General features: G+C 36.9%; 2 protein-coding genes and 1 pseudogene across 2 annotated transcripts; 2 read left to right on the top strand and 1 right to left on the bottom strand.

The window, feature by feature from the left end:
* Positions 1 to 3,684: 3,684 nt before the first annotated feature.
* On the top strand, positions 3,685 to 4,626 carry LOC141490618 (olfactory receptor 56A4-like). Its single transcript, XM_074190718.1, has one exon. It carries the CDS (start codon positions 3,685 to 3,687, stop codon positions 4,624 to 4,626), a length of 942 nt encoding a protein of 313 aa, XP_074046819.1.
* A 4,469-nt stretch (positions 4,627 to 9,095) lies between these two features.
* On the bottom strand, positions 9,096 to 11,047 carry LOC141508008 (alpha-ketoglutarate-dependent dioxygenase alkB homolog 7, mitochondrial-like; annotated as a pseudogene).
* Positions 11,048 to 17,756: 6,709 nt separating this feature from the next.
* LOC141490615 (olfactory receptor 56A1-like) lies at positions 17,757 to 18,701 on the top strand. The gene has a single exon (XM_074190704.1). The coding sequence runs from the start codon at positions 17,757 to 17,759 to the stop codon at positions 18,699 to 18,701; it is 945 nt and encodes a 314-aa protein (XP_074046805.1).
* Positions 18,702 to 26,688: the final 7,987 nt, after the last annotated feature.

Raw genomic sequence — 26,688 nt, 5'->3', positions numbered from 1 at the left:
CCTACCTACCTGTCTTTATACTATACTACAAAGTGGTAATAATTTTTTTAAAAAATGGCAATGGCTAGGAAATAGAGTGATTAATCAATGAAAAAGATTAGGTTCACAATAGATAGTAATAAATGACCATAGTTATCTTGTGTTTGTTACACTAAAAAAATCTAAGTTTTGCAGTAAGAACTCAACATTTGACAAAAGTTTCTGGGAAAATGAACACAGTTTGTTAGAAAATAATCATAGGCCATTACATACCACATTACAAGATAACATTAATATATATATGTATATGTATATATATATATATATATATATATGATTAGAGACAAAGGATGATATCAGAAGTAAATTAGAGGAGAATCTAAAATTGCTAAGGATTTATGGAAGATGTATGAATAAGGGAAGCATTTTTGACCAAATAAGAGATATTGACCATCACATCACAAGATGTAGAATAGATAATTTTGATTAAATGTAATTAAAATGCTTTTGCAGAAATAAAATTGATGGTGATAAAATTAGAAGGAAAATAGAAAATAGAGGAAAGTTTTTACAAGTTTCTTTGATCAAGTCCTCATTTTTCAAATATAAAAGGAACTGAGTCAAATATATAAAAATAAGAGCTTTTTCCCAGTTGATAAATTATCAAAGGATAGGACAGGCAGTTTTGAGAAGAAGATATTAAAATTTTCAATGGTCACATGAAAAAGATTCTGTGAATCAGTACTCATTAGAAAAATGCAGTCATGTTTTTATTTTTATAATATTTTTAAAAATAATTCCGGAGTCTCCTAGGTACTTCCCTCCACCAGATGACCTCTACTATGACTCATCAGGAAGCCCAATGGATTCCAAATCCCACTTGCCCAAATTCTTTTCCCTGGCTCTGGGGAACAAACGGGAACAGAAGTTGAAAGCTTTAAAAACTGCTCTGTGATATTAATTACAATCCAGAACCTAGGGAGCAACCCCAGATCATACCTGAAGGAGTCTGGTTCATGCAGCAAGATCCTAGCTCAGGAGATCTTTTTCTGTGAGTCAGCAAAGGGCACGAAAGAGAGAAAAGAGTTTGGAGTGACACTACCATCTCTTTTCAATAGGAGGGAGTATTTGGATAAGATAGAGGGAGATATTAAGTGGGATAAAGACACTATTTGTGCCCTGCTCCATAGGAGAAGTAAATTCCCAGAGAATTTTAATAGCAGAACTAGGAACTGTGGATAACTGAGTCACTAGCACTACAGATAGTCTAATAACCCATCCATCTCAATTTTGTTTATTATATATTACTTGTCAGGGATGCTTTAGAAGGGATTTTCATTTGTAGTAAATGGTTAGGCAAATTGCCTTCAAAATTCTCTACTAAATAGTAGATTTCTCACATAAGAACTAGGGGTATTTCATAGCATCATGGTTCAAAAATTTGAAATAAAGTGACTTTGGAGATCATTTAATCTAACCCATTTCTTTTTTCTAGGAGGGAACTGAGGTACAGATAGATTTAGAGATTTTCCCAAGGTCACTTTGACATTAAGTAGCAGAACTAGCATTTGGTTTGAATCCACCTCTTCATCCAAATATAGGACTCCTTTTACTGTGACACAGTACCTGAGGAATCGATTTAGACTGGCCATCACAAGTTAATATATAGATTACATTTGTTCTACATAGCTCCAGATATCAAAATTAGACTCAAGGAGTTGAAATCACAGGTAGATTTTGGTTCAATATAAGGATAACCTTTGAAAGCTTCAGAGCTGTTAACAAGAAAACCTGAAACGTCTCAAGAAAATATTGGATGTGTGTTTGGCTATAGAGAAATCCATGCTTTAGGGAATAAACTGGATGGCTTCTGAAGTCTTTTCCACCTTAAAAATTCTTGAGAGGCTCATCGAGTAGATGGCAAACAATGGCAAGGTGGCAATAGTACTGAGGATCGTATCTACAGGTGCTCCTCCTGGCTGAGGTTTACTGGACCATCACTAAGCAATAGAACAGATATGACTGAAACAAAAAGCTTTAGATGATATGAGAAAGGATCAGTCATCTTGTTTTGCTTTAATACCCCCTTCCTATACTCTTAGTGTGGTATTAGGTGCTCTAATATTTTGGACTATAGGATTTTAAATCATATTACATATAAGATCTATGAGAATCAAAAACACTATTGTCTGTATGAACAAAGAAACAGAAGTAATTTGTCCAGCTCTGGTACATGTATTTATATGGAGAAATGAAATACATACTTTGGACAGTATCTTTTCATAAACCTAGTTTCATTTTTCAAGGCTTAGTGTAAGTAAATTGATTCTCGTGTATTTCTATTGTCTCTAATGCATTGCAAAATAATATTGATAACTTTGTTTTGGTACATCACCTATGTTTCCTACTCTATCCCTTCCCCTTCCATTTTTTTAAAGTCCAACCTCACATCTTTACCTCATTACTTGGGGTCAAGAAGAAATTTTCATCTTTGAAATTTGAAGTTTTTGGAAAAAAAAATCTCTTAATGATCTCTAATTGTTTTTATCCATAGGTCAGTTGATTTCTTCCTCATCTTTTCTCACAATATCCTCTAAACACAGAGTAATTAATATCATTACTTATTGTTTACTTAATTGTGCTTATTTGTTTTCTTTTCCTTTGATGGTGTTTGACAAAATATTCTGCTCAATTTTGGTGAGAATGCTTCTGTTTTCTATCCTGTCAATTGACTGAGAAGAATCACTGTCTATTGCTTATTGTAGTTTGGGAGGGTCAGGCAGGGAAGGATGCATTCTGAAAAGTTTCAAAAGCAAGATGGAATCCTTATATGAGGTCTAGGCACAGTCCCTTGGATTAGTTTGTGCATTCCTACTAGAAAAAGGATTGAACGAGTTCTTTAAGAATCAGGGATTAGTGTTCTTTGGTATTAATAAGGATTTTACCTTTTGGAGGTTCTATTGTTATTGACACGTGGATTAAACTATAACCATTCCAAATCAGTGCATAATCTTGCCTTTGGTGTGGAGGTGGAGTCAGGAAAAAATAAATCTAGTTTACCATCTTTTTGCTCCTTAGTCAACTTTCACATTCTACTTTGACATTTGTATTAATTTTTAGAGGGTAATATCTCCTTTTACTGTCATTCCATCATTATTCATTGTGGGTGCTCTGAGATGAGGTGAACCTTGTTACAGTCTCCCCAGGGCTTCAGTTCTTAATTAGATGATCGTCTCCAAAAAGAACTTCATTGGTTTTTTTTTTAATCAATTGAATCTGGCCCCTGCGACCTGTGTGACAGCTAAATGGAGACTTTTGCCAGTAAATCTATCTCTTTTACTTGCTTATCCACAAAATGCTCCCTAAAAGAACAGGAGACATTTCTTGCCTAGTTCCATATTGAATTGTATTCCTGTCCCTATTATGAACTCAGAGTTTAGGCTTTGTGATAGGGGAAGATATCTAATTGTATGAGGGAATGATATACCTCCCATACAACCCATCCAGATACAATATTAAGTGGGGAGTGCTCAAACCATTTCTCTTGCATTTAATGAAGCTACTAGATAAAGGTTTTACTCTGCTTAATGATATGCCCTGTTTTTCTAGAATTTAAAATGAACATAGTAACTAAAGAACTAATTACTACACCTGACTGTGGAAGGAATTCATAGGAAAAAACCTACCTAACTCAGGACCTGCTTCATGGCATTCATCGGCAATAGCTCATCTCCTTTGCCTTCTGAATTCCTCCTTATCTGCTTCCCTGGCTATCAGAACTGGCAGCACTGGCTCTCCCTGCCCCTGAGTCTACTGTTCCTATTGGCCATGGGGGCCAATGTTACACTCCTCCTTACTATAAGGCTAGAATCATCTTTACATGAGCCTATGTACTACTTACTTAGTGTATTATCTCTATTGGATATTGTTCTCTGCCTCACTGTCATCCCCAAGGTCCTGGCCATATTCTGGTTTGATCTTAGACCCATTAGCTTCCCAGCCTGCTTCCTCCAGATGTACATCATGAACAGCTTTCTGACCATGGAGTCTTGTACCTTTACTGTCATGGCCTATGATCGATACGTGGCCATCTGCAAACCACTACATTATCCAGCTATCATCACTAATCAGTTTGTGGTCAAGGCTACCATCTTCATTGTGACTAGGAATGCTGTCCTTACTGCACCCATCCCAATTCTTTCTGCCCAACTCCATTACTGTGGAGACAATATCATCAAAAATTGCATCTGCACTAACTTGTCTGTCTCTATACTTTCCTGTGATGACATCACTTTCAACCGGATCTACCAGTTTGCGACTGGTTGGACCCTATTGGGTTCTGATCTCATCCTCATCATTCTCTCTTATTCCTTTATCCTTCGGGCTGTATTAAGGATTAAGGCAGAGGGTGCTGCAGCCAAGGCTTTGAGCACCTGTGGCTCCCATTTCATCCTTATTCTCTTCTTCAGCACCATCCTACTGGTTCTGGTCATTACTAATGTAGCTAGAAAAAGAATTCCTCATGATGTTCCCATCCTGCTCAACATCCTGCATCACCTCATCCCCCCAGCAATGAACCCCATTGTCTATGGAGTCCGGACAAAGGAGATCAAACAAGGGATCCAGAAGCTGTTGAGGAGGTTGTGAGGAATAGGATGGGTTCTTCCTGTTTTTGATGGACCAACTTTTTGAATGAAAGGCATCTTGATGTGGGTTAAATAATTTATTTTTACTCTGTGACTGAATTCCATTCTTCCATCCTGCTCCAAATGACTATGGATGTCTCTCTCCCATTGAATGTCTCAGTTTTCTTTTTTTTCTAATAAGTTTCCCAACTGAAAGGGGTTGCAAGTTGGGCAAAGACATCCAGCATGACTGTTACTGTAAGTAAACTGACCATGATCCATATGATAAGGTTGCCTTATTCCCAAGAAAAACAAAGATAGATAATTAGAGATTAATTTGGAAGACTATTTTTGAAATTATCTAAATAGAGCTATGCAAGATGAATGATCATAGCTTGCATTGCAATGGCATGATAGGATTTAAAAACACTTTCCTATTTTAACAGTCCCACTAGGTACATCATAGGGTCATGGAAGAAGCCTCAAAGGCTCACTAGTCCAAATTCCTGAACCTCCATTTCACAAATGAGGAAACTGAGGCCCAGAATTAAATGACTTGCCGAAGTACCAAAAAACAAATATGCATCAGAGGTGCAATATGAACCTAGATACCATGAATCCAGAGCCAGTCCTCATCCCTCTCCTAGGGTAAACCCACTCAAATATATTTCATAATAATAACTACTGAGATTTACACTGTACTTTTAGGTTTAGTAAATGCCTTACATTTATTTGGTCCTCATATTATTGCCAAGAGGCTGGTAAAACATACATTATCTTTCTTATTTTACAATTGGTTAGCTGAAGATAAGAGAGGTCAAGTGGCTTGTTCAACCAGTAAATGTTAGATAAACTATTTGAATACAGGTCACTTCTGACTCCAAATTCAATCTCTTTGTGTGACTGCCTTTCTAAGATTCGAAACAACTCATCTGACATTTGGGCTTATTTGGACAATGCCTACCTGGAGAGTTAATTTTAAGACAGGGATATTATGTTATAGGGACTTCTTAAGAAATGCCTACAAGACAAAAAAAGAAAACAACAAATACAAGATGGTTAATGCTTTCTGGCAAGTGTTTACAGGGACTCCTGGTTGCTTTCCTGGATCCATCATCTACTTTACACTTCTTGAGTTATTTTTCCCTTATATATAACATTATAGTAGTACTGATAATATAACACTCATCTTATATAAATGTATTATGTTTTAATTCTGGTGTGGGTTTGCTTTTGTGAAGTTTTTATATGTCTTATACATACAACATATGTCATATAAGATGGTAGTGTTATGAGATTAGAGATCTTACTCATGTTTCTCTGTAACCTTTGAAAAGATACCTAGCATCAGTAAATTTTTGTTGATTAATTAAAATCAATTTCTTCGCTGTTCTCAAAGACTTGGGAACTCTCTGATCTGTTTACCTGGTAATATCTTTCATTCTTTTGATCATATAGAAATATAAATAATGATTCTTGAATTATCAACTTGAAAGACATATCAGGGTTATCATATTTGAACTTGACATGAAAATGGAACCTACTTTCTAGATTATATTTTGGAAAATCAGTTAAAGATTATATAAACTGGCAAGAGGAGCTATAACTTGTTTAAAGTAACATAGTCAATGGAGTTGAAAAGTGGCTGGAAAAAAATAATGCAGAAGAAAAGACAGAGGAGTCCTGTGGAGATGAATCAGCAGTTTGACCTGGAGAAGTATGAAGACAGGAGCCTCAGTCACCTATTTAAAGGAGAAGTTCTTGGAGAATCTAGCCAATAAGAGAGAGGTACTCTGGGGGTAGAGAGTAATTCCCAGTTGAAAAATAGGCCAGAGGCAAAGGCTGCTTCCAAGATGACATTGTTTCAATGGCATGATAGAGAGAGTCCAGTGATAATGAATCAGTCATACAACCTAGAGAGGAATTAGCAACACAATTTCTTTTGTATCAGGTCCAGGATTTGAAGCCAAATTTTCTGATTTCAAATTTAGTCTTCTTGCTTTAGCATTGAATCCTTTCTACAATATCTCTGACAAGTGGCTTTGCTTAAAGATTCTATGATGAGAAACTCATTGCTTCATGAGACAGTCCATTTTTCTTTAAGCCAGTTCTAATTGTTTTCTTCAGTTAGCTTTTGGGCTTCTTTTTCCAACTTGTTAATTTTACTTTTAAAGAAATTGATTTATTTCCCATTTGGCAAATTTTACTTTTAAAATTATTAGGCTTTTTCAATTACTTTTTTTATAATTCTTCTTTATGAATCATTTCTTGTATCCATTTTTTTCTTCTTCCTCTCTTTTTTTAAGTCCTTTTGAGCTCTTCCAAGGGTCTTTTTTGGATTTGAGACTTAATTATAACCCTGTTTGAGTCTTCACATGTAGGCATTTTTCACTGTTTTCCTCTTCTAAGATGTCATTTTTATCGTCCCTATTAGAATAGTGGGAAGCTAGGTGGTGCAGTGGAGGGAGCACTGACCTTGGAGTCAGGAGGACAGGTGTTAGAATCCAGCCTTAGATACTTGACACTTACTAGCTGTGTGACCTTATGCACAGTCCAAAAATTCAGAAGAGAGAAAACACTTTACCAAACTTGTTTTATGAAATAAATAGTCTTAACACCTATAATAAGGAAAGATAAGAGCAAATAAAGGAAACTATAGCCAATATCCTTACTGAATATTGATGTAAAAATTTTTTAAAGAAAATCCTAAAATTATTTGCTACAATAATTTTGGATTTTGGGGGTCATAAAATAGGTTAAATTTAGGAAACAACATAATGATAATTTTAAGAAATGATGATTATATGATTAAATTAATGTATGCAAAAAGAAAGTTGGACAAAGGAAAAAAATCATTTTATGTGTCCAAACTGAAACCTTTTATTTGGGTTTTTCCATTTAAAAAAATTTGTAGTTTTATAGGAGATCTGATTTTTAAAAATTTAGCAGTATTTTTAAATTTTTCTGTATGTTTCTCAATTATATCTATTTTTCTTTTAAGATTTATTATTTTTTAGTTTTAACATCCAATTAAAAATTGACTTACAAATTTTCTCCCTTTCTTTAGTCCCTCCCTCATTTACCAAGATGACAAATAATTTATCTATTATACATATGAAATCATGCAATACATTTCCACATTAGTGATGTTGTATTAAAAAACCCCATAAAAATAAAGTTGAAAAATGAACTTCAATTTGAACTCAATTCAATAGTTCTCTTTCTGAAGGTAGATAATATTTTTGTTATCCTGAGTCATTGTATTGAAAATTTTTCTCACTTGATCATTATTAAAATGTTGTTCTTACAGTGTTGTTATATGTATCATTGCACAATAATTGTCTTTTTCTGCTCCCTTCACGTTACTTTAATTCATATTGTTCTTACCAGGTTTTTCTGAAACCATTTCCCTTGTAATTTCTTATAGCATAGTAACATTTGACCATAATCATATACCATACCTTGATCAGATATTCCCTAACTGATTGGCATTCCCTCAGTTTCTAATTCTTTTCCATCATTCAAAAAAGTACTATAAATATTTTATACATACAAATCATTTTTCTTTGTTTTCTTTGGTATATAGACATAGAAGTGGTATTGCTTGGTCAAAGGGTATGCACAGTTTATAATGCTTTGGGTACAATACCAAATTGCTCCCCAGAATCATTAAACTAGTTCACAACTCTACAAACAGTGCATTAGTGTTTCTATTTCCTATATTCCTTTCAGTATTTGCCTTTTTAGTTTTTGTCATTTTAGCCACAGTACCTAAGAATCATTCTAATTTTCATTTGTCTAATTAATAGTGATTTGGATAATTTTTTTATATGCCAACAGATAGCTTTGGTTTCTTCTTTTGAAAACAGCCTCTAAATATCATTTGGCCATTTATCATTTGGGAAATGGCACGTATTTCTATAAATTTGACTCAGTTCCCTAGATATTTGAGAATTGAAGCCTTAATTAGAGAAATTCATTAATATATTTTCCCCACATCAGTTTTCTGCATTCTTTCTAATTATGGGTGCATTAATTTTGTTTGTGCAAACCTTTTCGGTGTTATGTAATCAAAATTTCCATTATATTTCCCATGATTCTATTTCTTTTTGGTCATAAAATCTTCCATTAGTGATAGATCTGACTGATAGAATTTTCATGCTCCCCTAAATTTGCTTATACTAAATTTGTTATATACTAAATTTATTTTGGTATATGGTATAGGAGAGCTATCTTTTCAATGTAATAACTAACTGCATATACTCTTTTTCAGTAGTGCTAAGTGGTGGAATTGGAATGCAAAGAGATGACTAAAATGAAACCAGTGGCAGTTAATCTTTAGTAGTTTAGAAGCTTTCTGCTCCTAATTCTCACTCCTTTCTTTCTTTTTTTTTTCCTGAGGACTCTTAACTTTTATTCATTAATACTTTTTATATAAGGGAGTACAAGCCGTGGACCCCAAGAGAGGTCTTGGGGCTGTGAAACCTGAGGTCATTTAGATGGAAGGACTGGTTCTCTCTCAGGGAGGAAATGGCAAATAACAGAAATTTTTTGACCTCTTGGGGATCTGGTGCTCTCCAAAGTAGGACTCTTTATTTTGAAGGATCTTGGAAGAGAAGTCCTATGGGGCAGGGCCCCTGATGTGGAGGGGAAGCAAGACTTGAGTCAGTAGCTGAGGGGCAGGTTTGCTTGAGAGTGGTAGCAGGGTAGGACTGACAGGGCAAGGGATGAAGTCAATCACAAAGAGAACCCAAAATGTCTAAGATAACAACCCCAGATCCTATTTCTAGGAGCTCTGATCTTTTGGCCTTGAGGTCCTCCTACCTGAGGATATAAAGGGAGTCAGATTCCAGTAGCAACTCCAGCCATTCTTGTGGATCTTAGGTGTCAACTTGTTGCTTGACACTGGGGGAGAACAAGGAAAGGCCTGTAATGATGCCACCACAGCACTGGCCAGAGAATTAGAACCATAAAATGACAAACCTGAGACTAGGTTGGAGGGGAGAGGACTCTAGAGTCCATCCAGTTTCAGTGATGGGAAGACTGAGTCCCAAGAGGCAGTAAGTGACCAGAGAGCTGGACTTGGAGTTAGGAAACAGTTTAAATCTAGCTTCGGAGATTTGCTAGTTGTGTGACCCTGGGCTTGTGAGGTAACCCCTGCCTCAGTTTCCTCATCTGTAAAATGAATATAATATCAGCATCCACCAGTCAGGGTTGTTGTGAGGATCAAATGAAATAACTGTGATGTTTTCCTTCATTCTTGAAGAAGACCATGAGTGAGGGGTGCTGTGCTAAGTCACCAGGCTTACTTTCTCCTCAGAGCTATTTGGGTCCATTGGTCAGATTTGAATCAGGATGACTGGAGATGGCCCTAGATGTGTGGAAATCAGGGTTAAATCACTTGCCCATGGTCACATACAGCTAATAAATGTCAAGTGTCTGAGGCTGAATTCAAATTCCCATTCTCCTGACTCCAAACAAAGAGCCTTGCTATTATCGTTGTTCCAGTGAGGACCCTAGAGATCATCCCATTTCACTGATGGCAAGACTGAGGTTCAAAAGACCCAGAGTTAGGAAGATGCGTTTAAATCCAGCCTCAGACACTAGTTGTGTGACCTTGGGTTTGTTAGTTAACTTCTGCCTCAGTTTCCTCCTCTATAGAATGAAGAAAATAATAGCACTCACCAGCCAGTGGTGCTGTGAGGATCAAATGAGGTAATAATTGTAAAGGGTTCAGCCTAGAGCCTGGCCCACAGGAGTGGCTGAATAAATGCTTCTTGCCTTCTATAGTTCCCAGAAAGGGCAAGGGCATCCTCAAAATCCGCACAAAGAAGGGGCAGGCAGGGAGGGGCTCGGGACTCCTTGGCTCAGCCTGCCACAGGCCAGGTCCCTGCCCACCTTTGTGTTGTCCCACTTGGGGCTTGATGTAACCGTTTTGGTGGAGAGACAGGACGAGAACCACGGGAAGCTGGCCAGGGCCGGGGGGAAGGCGGCTGCCCGGACCCGCTGCAGATGGCCTGGCTCGCCGCTGACCAGGGCACCTTCTCTGGCTCCCGGAGGCCGGGGATCGCCCGTGCCAGGGATGGTGCTGGCAGAGGCGGCGCCGCGGCTCGGGCTCCAGCTCCTGCCCAGCGTCTCCTCCGCTCCCCGATCCCCGAAGCCAGCCGGGCGCGGGGCCCGCAGCGCCCCGACTCCTGGCCTATTTTCATGGAATGAGTGTTTCGATATCATCTGAGAAGCCTAGGAGGAGAGCAGATATTCCCAGGGAAACATGCATTGAAGGCAGACACTTCTGCCATCACTGACTGTACCCGGAAGAGCAAATAAAATAATAAGCTAATGCTGAGAACTTCATTCATAAGAAGCTTGAGCTTGTCTCCCTTTGAGAAAGGCGTAAAGCCTTTATAAAGAAGAATTGGGCAGTTTCGTCTTTTGGTGGCCATATTCTCCCTCCTCCTCCGCAGGCTTAGATCTTGAATTGGACATTTCTATGGTCACTTGAAATTCTGCTGATTACTCAGAACTTTATCAGCCTCCTGTAGTTGGCTCCTTGCAGCCTCTGCTGGAACAGTTTCAAAGAGAGGAGTCCAGAACATGCTATTTATTAGCATACACCAACTACCCTACATTTCACAAGACTTCTATATTCTAGGCCCAAATCCTGAATTACCACATCACATTGGTTTGGGATTTTTGTCTGTATTTGGTGCTATGCAGCAAACTTGTGCAACCTGTTTTCTCAAATGCAGAAATAGGCAAATATATTTATTTACATATAGACACATTTGTATACATACATAAACATGTGAATAAATTGTATATATGTATTTTATGTTTGTATATATCAATAGTATACATATACATAATATATATATGTTTATATCTATATTTATGTATGATTTTATTATTTGTTTGCTTGTTTCTGGTAACCTTGGAGATATGATTCTTTCTTTCTCTCCCCTTTATTTTTACTTTGAGCAATAGCATCATCTGGACCTATGAGGTCTCTATAAGTCTATTTCTGATACCAAGTGTTGGACCACAGATAACTTAAGATCAGAAATCAAGTCAAGGAGAGCCACAATATAGTAGCAAACAGAATTTTATTTGCACTACAGAAAAGATAAAACTATAGAGTTTCCAATTCTTTTAGCTACTGCAGAAAGCTTTGATAGCATTCTTTCAGAGCAGGTCAGCTGGAGGTAGGTTTGCATTCTCATGTGTTGGTTACAGGTGAATGCCCCATCAAATTATACTAAAGAGCTATACTTTGCATGAACTTGAATTTTTGGTCAAAGAATTAGATGATCAGTTATATCTTATATCATTGTGTGTAGCTAAGTGATAACCCAAATGTTTCAGGGGTTACAATAGAAATGACTCAACAACAACATACAATACCACAGTTGTTATGCAAGTTTGTATTTATATAGTGCTTATGAACAAATAAGAGAATTCTGAAGCTGGGGTTCAGGCAGAAGTTATTCTACACATACAGAATGAAGAGAGAAACTTTGTTCAACCTGTCTTTTCAGAAAATTTCTCTTTACTATGCTACAGGACTCCATATTTTGGGAAGGATCTGAGGTGAAGCTAGAAAATAGTGATCGGTATGTTAACAGGACTTGAAATCATACCATACAAGGATCATTTGAAGGAACTCATGATATTTATTCTGGTAAAGATAAAATTTGAAGGTGGAACATGCTAACTAACTCCAAATATAGAAAAGGTGATCACATGGAAGATAAGTAAGATATATTCTGCCTACTAATAGCTAACATAATTTGAACTAATGAATGGAAGTGAGAGAGAGAGAGAGGGAGATTTTCTTTCAATACTGTAGTGGGGAGCCCTAATAATTAGATCTGTTAGTGAATTCCCTGTCATTGGAGTACTTGGGGAAAAAAAAAAACTGGGTGAACATATCAGGAATATATATCTATATATCTATATCTATATCTAAATATATAGATATACAAATATCTATGAGTCATGCATCTATCTCATACAGATTTTTGCACACAGACATACACACACATGCATACACATCCATATAAACACACAGAATATAAACAAACACCATACATATATGTACACACATGCATGCAACACACATGCCTGTAGGAGCACACTGACACATGTATATGCATGTGTATGTGCACACATATATGTATTATGTATATGTATGTATAAAGGCAACTAGAGTGCAGTTGATAGAGCACTGGCCTTGGAGTCAGGAGGACAGGAGTTTGCATTCAGTCTCAGACACTTGCCACTTACTAGCTGTGTGATCTTGAGCAAGTCAATTAATTCTGATTGCCTTCAGGGCCATCTCCAATCATCCTGATTCATATCTGGCCACTAGACTCAGCTAGCCCTGGAAGAGAAAGTGTGGGATATATGGTTATATATGTATTTTTCCCTGTTTCCATCCTAGTCCTCAACATAATTGGGAAAACAGTTGCCATGGAGAAAATGCAATCCAACCAGCTGCAACACGCAGGACAGACAAGTCAGTCTAGATGAAGCAACAGGGCACTCAAGGGTAGAGACAGGAGAGTATATAACAAGCAAGTCAAATCACCTCTACCACTTTGACTAAAATCTGAATATCCTCTAACTCCCCCAATCCCACCACAACCACCTTGACTTCCATATACCCTTGGATACCTGATGGGGACATCCCAGGGACCTGAATGCAAGGGCTTTGGCAATAGCAATGCTTCCAGTCCCATGCCCCCAGAAATCTTTTGAAATAACATCTATGGACTTATTTTCCCTGTTAGTACTCTAGTCAAAGCTATAGTATACAGCCCCTCCCCTGCCAGCCCCTGGCAGTGTTATGTCTAAAGTACTTGGCCCTGTCAAATGGTTCATCTGAAATTGATATGGTTTTTTACTAATGGAAATGATATTTGCGAAATTGAAATGTATTGATCTGATTCTAAAGAAGAATAATTAATATCTATGTTGCTACTGCACCCTAATGACCATGAAAAATTTCTATCTCACTTGTAGTTTGTGTTGTCTCCCCTAGAATAATGAGTTTCTTGAGAAGAGGGATTGATTTACTCTCTTTGTGTACCTAGTACTTAGCACAGTGCTTTCACATAGAAAGTGCTTAATAACAATTTTATACATATTGCAGAGGAGTTAATGGTCTGACTTCAGAAAAGCCTGGAAAGACTTGACTGAAGTGAACAGAACCAAGGAGAACACTACACATTAATAGCAATATTGCAAGATGATCAACTTGGATGAATGCAGCTCCTCTCAGCAGTTCAGTGATCAAGGATAATCCTGAGAACCTATTATGGAAAACACCGTCCACATCTAGAGAAAGTACTATGGAATCTGAATGCAGAGCAAAGCATACTATGTTCACTTTTTAAAATTTCTTTTATATTTTGTTCTTTCTCATGATTCTCCTCCAAGTTATAATTTTTCTTTCACAACATGACTAATATAGAAATATATTAAACAACATTGTACATGTACAAACTGTATCAGATTGTTTACTGCCATGGTGGGGGGGGGGGGGAGGGAAGGGAGGAGAGTAGAAAATTGTGGTACTCAAAAGTTTGCAAAAGGATTAATGTTGAAAACTATCTTTGCATGTAATTGAAAAAAATTAAAAATATTTTTAAAAAAAGGTCATTAGAGATCATTTAGTTGTACCTTCCCCTTATTTTACAGAAGAGGAAACTGAGGTAGTGATTCGAAAGTGATTATATCCACAGTCAATAGGTGGAAATGTAAAATTCAAATCCAGATCTTTTGACTGAGCTTATTGCTCTTTTCCACTGGATCAAACCATCTCTGGACTTAAAAAACTCTTAGTATGAAAGTAAGCTATGCCTGTCAGATCCTCTGGGAAAACCATCATTGAAGGTCTTTTGGTTTGAGTGACAATTTGAATCACAGATTCATAGTTAGAAGAAACCTTAAATATCTAGCAGAGATTCTGGAACATTGCTTTATAAATCTTTTTTGAATCAAATCAATTTAGTTCTCTTCCATTCTGAGTTTAGAGCCATTGTTTTTCTATTTCATTACATTGCTTCTTGACTTAGGAGGCATATCTATATAATCAACAGAAATAATTCCAAAATGGTTTATTTTAATGAACTTGGTCTTTTTTAATATGGGTAGATTTCTTTTAGAAGGTGTCACTGAGCTAGTATATAATGGATCGAGAATGTGAATTAATGGAACATTAGAGAAATGCTATATGAATCATAGAACTGCATGGACCAAAATAGTGTATTGTGATAAATGGGATCAAGGATTCAAAGTTAGTTGAATAAATGTGTCTGTAGATTCTTCAAAGAAATATTGATCTTTCTTTACAATCTAGAGAGGTGTTCTGAGTTTAAGGTATAAGTTTGTGTGTATGTGTGTATGTGTGTGTGTGTGTGTGTGTGTGTGTGTGTGTGTGTGTGTGTGTTTAGGAAATGCTTCTATTAATACAATGAGACTGCACTATAATAAGGCAATTACTATTTTTTTTGGGAGAATTTTACCTTGACCTTCTTCCTTCATGCCATCACTGTTAAAGAAAAGGAAAGAAGGGAGTAGAGTAAGAGAGTGAAAGAGTCAAATTTTAAGGCTATTGGCTTTTGTTCCTCCTGGGCAAGATTTGGCCAAATTCAAGTATTTTCAGAAACAAGATAGGAGAGTGAAGCCTCATGGGATCATTCTCCAGCAACTCAAACATTTTTCTTGCTTATCTCAAAGGAGGGTCTGGAACCTATAAAAACCTACCATATTATTGCTACTGTTTGCACAGGAGGATTTCAACTGAACACTGTGAGTTTTGGGAGGAGGAAAGGGAGGAGTTAAGGTCCAAGCATACAGTACTGAAAGAGTCAGTGTCCAGGTTTGGATCTAGGATTAGGATACACAACAGACCGAAATCAGGGTTGGTTTTGAAAAATGGGCTTTGCAAGGTGCAGAAGTAAGTTCTTCTTTTTGATGAGTAAATGACTCTGATTGAGGTGCTTCTGCTAATGGCTGCTATTCTTTCTTTCCTGTGACTGAGTGAAAGAGGAAAGGTCAAATTCACCACTCTTTAAATGGATGTACAGGGATACTGAAATCTTGGGAAGACATGGTGACCAGAATAGTGGGGAATGAAGAAAGACTCAGTCACTTATTCTTCCTGGGTTCCTAGTTTCTCCCCTTGATATCCTTTTCAAGGGAGATGATCATATAATTCCTTTACGCTGTCCATTGCTCCCCATGATCTGTTCTATAACTGATCTGACTATATCTTAACAAAGAAGTAGAGTCATCTTCCACCTTTTTCTTAAGTCAGCAAGCCACTAAATTCTGGAACTTTTAAGAACATTGAGAGTTAGAGTTGTGGGTGTGTATGTATATGTGTGCATGTCTGTGTGTGTGTGTGTATTTGTGTGTGTGTGTATTTGTGTGTGTGTGTCTGAGAGAGAGAGACAGAGACAGAGAGAGACAGAGACAGAGACAGAGAAATAGACAGAGGGAGAGAGAGAAAGACAGAGAGAGACAGAGAGAGAGAGAGACAGAGGGAGACAGAGAGAATCAGGAAATTGAGAAAAATTAATTATGAAGAAGGGAAGGGAGGAGAATGAGAGGAGATGGGTAGGAATTGTTACAAGTTACTGATATGAAAACAGGACCAAGAGGGAAATGAACATCGAGTAAGGAAGAGAGAACTCACAATTTTAGCAGATTAGGATAGGTTTTCAAAATAGGGAAGGTACAGCATACATATTGTCATATTCAGAATGAAAAAAAGCCTGAGTGAGTTGTGATCTGAGTAGCAGATGTCATTATATTCTCTTTCTTCTCAAATTACCCTTCTCCTTTATTTCTCTTTTCTAGCGAAGACAGCACTAATCTGTCAGTTACTAGTTTCACAACCTTGATATAGTCTCTCTTTCACTCCAACTATAATATCACTTGTCCAGTATTTTCATGTTTACGGCCACAATATTTATCCTGTATCACTTTAATCCTTCCCTCTAATTGCACAACCACTGTGGTTCAGGTTCTAATCATCTTTCACCTCAGGTTCTAATCATCTCACAAGCACTGGTCTCTTGATCTGACTCTAGTAAATGCCAGTAGTTCCCTATTGATTCTAGGATCAAATATTATTTAAACTTTATCTCAGATTTTTACAATTTCTATGCAAAAGTCTTAATATATATATACATATATAATTAGAAGTACAGAAAGTACATCCTTAGTACAGAAAAAATAATCTATGAATAAAATACATTTATTCATTTATAATTATATCCTCACAGGATGAATAAAATAAAGGAATAAAATACACTTACTGGGAGTTCACAATTAAAACTTTCTTACTGATAGATGTATTTAAAAAATTGATTAGAGACTAATAACCTTACCTAATGAAACATTAAGTGGTTTTTCTCAGACTACTCACCTTAAACTCATAATACTTTGATGACCCTGATTAAAAATTGAAATTTATGAAATAACATATCTCAACATTGGTTATTTTCCTTCCATCTGACTCCTTCTAAGAAATATTTATTATATCAATATGTGGCAAAATTATTGCAACTCCTATAATAATAATAATAATAACACATCTAGAGTGTGTGCAAAAGTTTGCAACATATATTCTTAAATACATTATCTCCTCTGATTCTCTTTACAACTCTGTATATTGCATATTATTCTCATTTTTCAAAGAAGGCAATGGAGCCTCAGACTTGCCCAGGATGACATAGAAGAATGGAGGCAGGGATTTGAACCTGTTTGTGATTCTGTTTGACACTCTGTCTAATGGAATATTATTCCTCAAATCTACTCTTCACAAGCCCAGAGGCTATAGGGTCTTTATAAGTAGAAAGTGTGTACTCTAGAAGGGGTCATATAAGTCATCTAATTCAATTTTTTTTTTTGTTTCACAGAAGGAAATATAGAGATTCTGAGAAAGGAAGTAATGATAGAAAGATCGGTATTTCTATTTTATTTGTGTATGTACTCTGTTGTGGGGGCAGCTGTGTTTACAAAGAATGAGATATGGTGTGAGTTTTGCTGAGGAGAGATTCTGACCTAGCCTGAAGATTCCTTCTGATGAATTGATTCCTACTTCTACATTTGCTGGTTTTCAGGTAAACCCTGATTGATCTCATGTCACCTGCCAACAACAGCTTACCTATTACTCTCTCTGAGTTCCTTCTTATCTGCTTTCCTGGCTACCAGAGTTGGCAGCACTGGCTCTCCCTGCCCCTGAGCCTACTCTTCATTCTGGCCATGTCTGCCAATGCCACCCTCCTACTCACCATCCGGGTGGAGGCCTCTCTGCACGAGCCCATGTACTACCTTCTCAGTCTTCTGTCCCTGCTGGATATTGTGCTCTGCCTCACTGTCATCCCCAAGGTCCTAGCTATCTTCTGGTTTGATCTCAAGGCCATTAGTTTCTCTGCCTGTTTCCTCCAGATGTTCATCATGAACAGTTTCCTTTCCATGGAGTCTTTCACCTTTATGATCATGGAATATGATCATTATGTGGCCATCTGTCACCCCTTCCACTACCCTTCCATCATCACCGATCAATTTGTGATCAAGGCTAGTGTATTCATTGTGGCCAGAAATGCTCTATTTTGTGCACCCATTCCAATTCTTTCATCCAGGCTTCATTACTGTGGAAAAAACATAATTGAGAACTGCATCTGTGCCAACTTATCTGTGTCCCAACTCTCCTGTGACAACTTTATTGTCACCCGACTTTACCAGTTGGTGACTAGTTGGACCATAGTTGGTTCTGACCTCATCCTCATCTTTATTTCCTATACATTTATCCTTCGAACTGTGCTGAGGATCAAGGCTGAGGGGGCTGCAGCTAAGGCACTGAGCACCTGTGGCTCCCACTTCATTCTCATCCTCTTCTTCAGCACCATCTTGCTGGTTGTTGTTCTGACAAATGTGGCCAGGAAGAGAGTTCCCATGGACATCCTGATCCTTCTCAATGTCCTTCACCACCTCATTCCCCCAGCCCTGAATCCTATTGTCTATGGTGTGAGGACCAAAGAGATTAAACAAGGGATCCAGAGATTACTAAAAAGAACAATGTAAAGTGGAAATCATTTCCAATTTAATGAATTGAGGACTGGGCAAAAGGATAGGGAAGTTCGTGCTATCTTTTCCACTATAGGATCAAAACCTGAAACAAGCATGTGTCTGCATATACTACGTTCTTATAATTTATTCCTTTCTTAAGTCTTGGTGTCTGTCTGTACCTGGTGAAAATAAAGTATATGTTGTGTTTAACAAAACAGAATTTAGGCCATTTCAGTGAAGGAGAACTAAAAATTCTTCTAGTTCATACTTTTCTCCAACATTCCTGATGAGTAATCATCTAATCTGTACACAGTTCTGTGGGGGAACGTCCAACCTTTCCTCACTTTCACATATATGACTGCACCTTTCTCTGGATGATTTGTGAATATGTATTTGTCTGATTTGGTTATTCTGGATAATTGTCTCAGCTCATGTTTCTACTGTTGACATTTAAAATTTCACATTGAAAGTTCTCCATCATCTGTACCTCCTTACCTCCCTATCTCATTTCACAAAAATTGTCCCTCCAAATCCTCTGTTTTCCCCCACCTGACCTCATTGGTAGTCCTTATATGTGTTGTCTTCCCTTATTAGAATGCCAGATGGGGGCGGCTAGGTGGCACAGTGGATAGAGCACTGGCCTTGGAGTCAGGAGTACCTGGGTTCAAATATGACCTCAGACACTTAATAATTACCTAGCTGTGTGGCCTTGGGCAAGCCACTTAACCCCATTGCTTTGAAAAATCTAAAAAAAAAAAAGAATGTAAGGTGGTTCATTTCCATAAGACTTTCCACCAAGTTAAAGCAGCCACTTTGACCTGAAATGTCACTCTTCTGGAATATTAACTTTGGGGGCCCTCAGGGACATCTCCATCTCATTGACTGGTTTCTTCCATAATCTCCTTTTAAGACTTCATTTCACTCCAGGCTTTATTTCTGAGTGGCATCTTTTCTTCTTCTCTTCCCACACATACTTTTCAGCTTTCTTTTACATATTTTATTCCTCCATTAGAATGTAAACTCCTTGAGGTCCTTTGTTTTTGCTTGTACTTGTATTCCCCATTGCTAGTAGAAATACTTAATAAATAGTTACTGACTGACAGGCAGCATTTCCCTTCTTCCTTATAAAATCCCTACATCTGGGATTAATGTCCTTCCCATCAGTGCCTTGGTTAATCTATAGTATCCTTCAAAGCAAAATTTAGATGCTACCTCCTCCCACAAGTGATTAGCAATTTTACTTTCTGAAATAATTTTATATTATATAATACATTCTTTGAGATGCTTCTCCTAACTTACTGTTATGAGTCAGATGATCTAACCTCAAATATGATTTAACAGCAGAGATTTGTGTGTTTCTCTCACGGGACAGGGTAATGTTATCAACTCAACACCAGTGGTGAGCTCCTCAGTATGATTTAACCAAATAGCTTTTACAAATGACTTTTTTCTAATATAGTAATACATTTAAACATTCCCTATCCTTCCCCACTCCTACAAACCTGGGAGCATACTCTATTATAACCACTTGGGGAGATTGACTTAGAAGTCAGTGTAGGTTTTCTACAAACTATTTGCCCCATGAAGTTGACTTTTGAATTGGGAATATTCTCAAGACAAATTCATATCTTATCTGCAGCTGAGCCCATGTACTAGATGCTAAGTTAATTTTTTGTTTATTTTTTAAATTTAACTGTGGATTTATTGTCTATTGGTTTCTAATGGTCTCTCTGGGAACAGAAGCCCCAAAGTATTTGGCAGGGAGGGTAGACTTTATCAAGGATAAATAATTAATCCAATTAATTCAATCTCTCTTTGGTTTATTAATTTACCAAGTAAATTAATTTCCATTACATTTCCAGTTTTCTAGTTCTTAGTGCCCAAAGGCAGGTAGCCTACAATATGGCCAGGAGAATCATGTGGATTGCAATTTTTGAGGGAGTGGGAAGGCTAATTGGAAAGATTAATATCCTATACTCTGTTGACTGGAATCAACTTCTGATGGAATTCCATTGCTTAACATGATCTCTATTTGCCTTCTTTCTAATCCCCCTCTTTCCTGAAAACTGCTATCCCTTCTTTAATATATCCTTCACATAGTTGCCAAAACTATGAAATTTTTTCACTTTTAATTTACTGTTTTCCCCCCATAATGTTTTCCCTTATTTATCCTACTCTGTGCTTTAATCCTGTCCCCCTTCAAAAGTGCTTTCAACTACACCTCCCTCAATCTGCCCTCCCTTCTATTACACCTGGTTTCTCTTATCTGCTTTCTGTCCTATTTGTCTGTAGTCTAAGATAGTTTTTTATACCTAACTGAGTGACTATGATATTCCTCTTTGAACCAATTCCAATGAGAATAAGGGTTATATGCTCTCCCCCTCTCTCATCTTCCCCTCCACCAAAAAAAGCTCTTTTAAGCCTCTTTTTTAACTTATATATTTCATTTGTTTTCCAATTATATACAATAGTAATTTCTACTTATCATTTTTGAAATGTTTTGAATTTTACAAATTTTCCCCCAACCTCCTTTCCCTTCCTCCCCAGGAGGCAGTCTGATAATATTTACATTGCTTCCATGCTATAAATTGATCATAATTGAATTTGTTGAGAGCAAAATCATATGTTTGAAGAAAAAATAAAACATAAGAGATAACAAAATTACATAGCATATAAGACAACTTTTTTTTAAATTGAAAGTAATAGTATTTGATCTTTGTTTAAACTCCACAGTTGTTTCTTTGGATACAGATTGTATTCTCCTAAAATTGTCTCTGATTATTGCACTGATGAAATGAGCAAGTCATCAAGGTTGATTATCATCCCCATGTTGCCATTAGGGTAGACAATTTGCTTCTGGGTCTGCTCATCTCGCTCAACATCAGTTTATGCCAGTCTTTCCAGGCTTCTCTGAATTCCCATCCCTCATGGTTTCTAATAGAACAATTGTGTTCCATAACATACATATACCACAATTTGTTCAACCATCCCCAAACTGATGGAAATTCATCCAATTTCTACTTCTTTGCTACTACAAACAGAGCTGTTATGAATATTTTTGTACAAGTAATGCTTTTACCCTTTCTTATGACCTCTTCAAGATATAGACCCAGTAGTAGTATTGCTGGATCAAAGGGTATGCACATTTTTATTGACCTTTAGGTACAATTCCAAATTGTTCTCCAGAAAGATTGGATGAGTTCAGAGTTCCACCAGATTTGCCACATCCCTTCCAACAATGATCATTAGCTTTCTGGTCATATTGACCAATCTTTCAAGACTCTTTTAAGTGAGATAATTTTATAGCACTCCTTTCCCCCCTTCTCCCAGTGCATTCCTATTCCTCACTCCTTAATTTTATCTTTAAAAAATAATCATCTCATCATATTCAACTCACATGTATGCCCTCTATGTATTCCTAACTGCATGAAAAATGAGAAAAATTTTAGGAGTTACAAGTATCATTTTCCCACATAAGAATTTAGAAAGCTTAACATTATTGAATCCCTTATAATTTCTTTTTACTGTTTTATTTTTTTATGCTTCTTTTGAGTATTTTATTTGAAAGTACAATTCCATTCCTCTATGGACTTTATTTCATCAAGTATTCATTTTCCCTCCTGAAGAATTATGCATGATTTCTGGATACGTGATTCTTAGTTGTAATCCTAGCTCTTTTGCACTCCAAAATATCAATCTTTTAATGGAGAAATTGCTAAAAGTTATGTTATTTTGATGATATTTGAGTTGTTTTTATTTTTGTTAATTTTGGTTGCTTGCAATTTTTTTTTTCTTTGAGCAAAGAACTCTGGAACTTGGCTACAATATCCATGAGAATTTTTATTTTGTGATCTCTTTCAGGAGGTGGTCAATAGAGTCTTTCAATTTCTAATTTTTTCTCTAGTTCCAGAATATCATGGCAGTTTTCCTTGATAATTTCTTGAAAAATGATGTCTAGTCTCTTTTTCTGATTATGGCTTTCAGTTACTCCAATTATTCTTAAATTTCCTCTTAACCTATTTTCTAGATCATTTGTAATGAGATATTTCACATTTTCTTCAATTTTTTTCATTCTTGTGGTTTTGCTTTATTACTTCTTGGTGTCTCATGAAGTTATTAGCTTCCACTTACCCATTTTTATTTATTTACATATTACTACAATAATTTTGTTATAAGAGCAAACATAATTCCCCCTCCCCCACAAAAACAACAACAACAAAAACCTCATGAGAAATAAAAATGAAAGGAGAAAAAAATGTGCTTCACTCCTGTATTCAGATACCATCAGCCCTGTCTCTGGGGTGGATTGTATTCTTTAACATAAGTCCATCAGAGAAGTTACTTCCATATTTTTCCACAATTACTGTTGCTGATTGTAATTCTCCCCATCCATTACTCTTCTCTTCCATTTAATACATGTTCTCTCTCTTTTCGCTCTTACCCTCTTCAAAAGTGTACTTTGGGGAAGCCAAGTGGCACAGCAGACAGAGCCCACATCCTACCCTAGAGACCCAGTAACCACCCAGTTGCATGGTCCTGAACAGCTCCCTCCTCCAATCTACCACTTTACAAAAAGTAAAAAATCAAATGTGTGTTGTATCTGACTATCCTCTCCCATGATCTACCCTCTCCTCTATCACCTACGCCCCCTCCCATCCCCCTCTTCCCTTTCTCCCATACTCTTCCTCTCCTTTTTACTCCAGATTTCTATACCCTTTTAAGTGTGTATGGTGTTTCCTCTCTGAGCCATTTCTGATGAGAATGAAGCCTCCCTCATTCCCCTCCCCCTTCCCCTTCCACTCCATTGCAAAAGCTTTTTCTTGACTCTTTTACATGAAATATCTACCTCTGCCCATTGTACCTCTCTTTTCCCTTTCTCCTACTACATTTCCTTTTCATCCATTAACTCCATTTTCCACAAAATACCTTCAAATTCAGCTCCCTTCTGTGCCTTTTCTAAATGTGCTCCTTTTAACTGTTGTATTGAATGTAAATGATATGGTTCATATGAATCATAATCATATTCCCATGCAGGAATGCACACAGTTCAACAATGTTAAATCCCTCATAATTTACCCTTCTTATCCATCCTCTCTATGCTTCACCTGAGTCCTGTATTAGAAGACCAAACTTTCTGTTTGGCTCTAGCCATTTCAACAGGAACATTTGAAATTCCCCTATTTCACTGAATCTCCATCTTTTCTCTTGTAAGAGGATGTTAAGTTTTGCTGGGTAGTTGATTCTTGGTTGTATTCCAAGCCTTTTTATCTTCCAGAATATTATATTCCAAGTCCTTAATGTGGATGCTGCTGCTTGTGTAATCCTGATTGTAGCTCCATGATATTTGAATTGTTTTGTTTTGACTGCTTGTAATATTTTCTCCTTTACTTGGGAGCTCTGAAATTTGGCTATAATATTCCAGGAGGTTAATTTTTTGGATCTCTTTCAGGAGGAGATTGGTGGATTCTTTCTATTTCATCCTCTTCTTCTTCTAGGATATCGGGGCAATTTACTTGTAGAAATTCTTTAAAAATGGGGTCAAGCCTCTTTTCCTGATCATGACTTTCAAGTAGCCCAATAAATTTTATATTTTCTCTTCTGGATCTGTTCTCTAGGTCAGTTGTTTTTGCAATGAAATATTTCATGTTTTCTTCTAGTTTTTCATTCTTTTGATATTGTTTTATTGTTTCTTGATTCCTCACAAGGTCATCAGCTTTCTTTAGCTTCCTTCTACATCTTAAGGAGTTGTTTTCTTCAGAGAGCTTTCTAATCTTATTTTCCAAATGGTCAATTCTACTTTTTAAGGTATTCGTCTCCTCATTAACTATTTAGATTTCTTTTTCCATTTGACCTAAACTGGTTTTTAACATATTGTTTTATTAAGTATTTTTTTGGATCTCCTTGACTAAACTGCTGACTTGGTGTTCATGTTTGTCCTGAATCTGTCTCATTTCTCTTCCCAATTTTTACTATACTCCCTTACTTGATCTTCAAAATCTTTTTTGAGCTCTGCCAAAGCCTGAGCCCAATTCCTATTTTTCTTGGAGGCTTTAGAAGCAGAAGCTTGGACTTTGTCATTTTCTGAGTGTGTGTTTTGATCTCCATGGGGTTAAAGTAATTGTCTATGTTCAAGTTCCTTTTTTTTCTGTTTACTCATTTCCTCAGCCTCTGCCCTGGTTTTGGGGTGCTTCCAGAGTTTTTGAGTTGTTATTGGTACACTCATTCAGATACCTCCATTCCTTCAAAGTCTTATGAGAGACTCTGACTGCTCTTCTGGCCTGTGCTTTGATCTGTAGATGACTGCAAGCACACCCCTCTGTCCTGGAGCTTTAAGAAGGGTCCTTGCTCCACTATGATAGTATGGGACCCAGATTTTGAGCAGGGTATGAATATGGACAAAGTACAAGAGTCTGGTCCCAGGGACAAAAGAGAGACTTCAACAGTCTCCCCCCCCCCCCGAACCCCTTCCTTTTTGTGGACTGACAGTTCTGGGAATGGCTGCTGGGTGGTTCCCTGTTGCACAGTTCTGTAGGCCTGCTTCTGTTTTCTGGAACTAGGGCTGTGCCCAGGGCTATGGCTGGGCTGAGGGCCACACTGGCCTGGCCTCCATGCTCACTCTGGCAGAGTTTTCCCAGATCATCTTACAAGTTGTGCTTCATGTTCCCTGAGTTGGCAGGTCAAAAAACTGCTTCTGCTGCCAGGAGCCAGCACTCCCAGGGACCCAGGTGTCCTGCAGACTGTTCCTGGAAGGCTGGATCTCTTTCAGTCTCACCTGGTGATCCTTGCTGCACTACCTCTCCCTCCAAACCTTTGGAACTGAGCCTTCTCACAGTCTTCCTGTTTTCCTTGGGTTGGAGAATTGTCTCACTGGAATTTTCTGTGAATTCTGTCTCCTGAAAATTTAATTTGAGTCATAATATTAAGGTTTTTGGAATATTTTAGAAGAAAGCTCCTAGGAAATCCCATCCTTATGCTGCCATCTTGGCTTTCCCAGTTCTAATTTTTAACGATTTATTTTCTTCCATGACCAATTCTACTTTTTCAGAAGCTCTTTTCTCCGGTCAACTTTTGTACATCCTGTCCTATTTGGTCAACTCTGCTTTTTAATGATTTCTCCTCTTTGGTAAATTTTTGTATATTTTTCTTCATTTGACTTATTCTGCTTTTTTAAAAAAAATGTTCTCTTCACTGAATTTTTGTGCCTTTTTTATACCATGTGGTTTATTCTGATTTTTAAAATGATATTTTCTTCAGGATTTTTGTGCTTACTTTACAAAGTGTTCACTCTTTTTTCATGACTTTCTTGCATTGTTGTGTTTTCTTTTCCCAATTTTTCCTTTACCTCTTATTTTGCTTTCAAAATCTTTTTTGAGTTTTTACATATATTCTTTTTTGAAATGAAGACTAATTAACCTTTTTCCTTTGAGGTTTTGGATGTAACAGTTTTTACTTTGTTGTATTCTCCTGAGTTTGCATATTCATCAGTTTGCAATATTTTCTCCTTTACCTAAGAGTTTCATAATTTGACTATAATATTGTTGAGAGTTTTCATCTTCAGATTTCTTTCAGGAAGTGATCAGTAGATTCTTTCAATTTCTATTAGTGATAGAATATCACTTGGTTCTAGAATATTACTGGTAGTTTTCATTTTCCTTTCCTTCATTTAAGAAAATTTGAATTCCAAATTGTCTCTCTTATGCCTTCCCCCCACACTTTGAAAAGGAAATAAATATATCTATTACACAAATGAAATCATGCAAAACATATTTCCATTTAAACCATCAAAAGCATTTTCTTACAGCATAGAGCAGCCCATTCTATTGCCTTTCTCAAGAATCTTTAATGACTTATATTGGAGTTTAATTTTAGTTTGACTATAGCCTGTCTGTTCATATAAATTAACTTGAAAAAAAAAGTAGATCAAGAAGTAATTCTACCAAATCCTTTTAAGAACCTAATATAGGAGAGATCATAGGGACTTTCAGCCAAGATGACAGAGAGA

The sequence above is a fragment of the Macrotis lagotis genome, chromosome 1 (genome assembly GCF_037893015.1).
Source record: "Macrotis lagotis isolate mMagLag1 chromosome 1, bilby.v1.9.chrom.fasta, whole genome shotgun sequence".
Lineage (NCBI taxonomy): Eukaryota > Metazoa > Chordata > Mammalia > Peramelemorphia > Peramelidae > Macrotis > Macrotis lagotis.
Note: the sequence above shows the minus strand (reverse complement) of the source record. Positions and strands in the feature narration are given on the sequence as shown.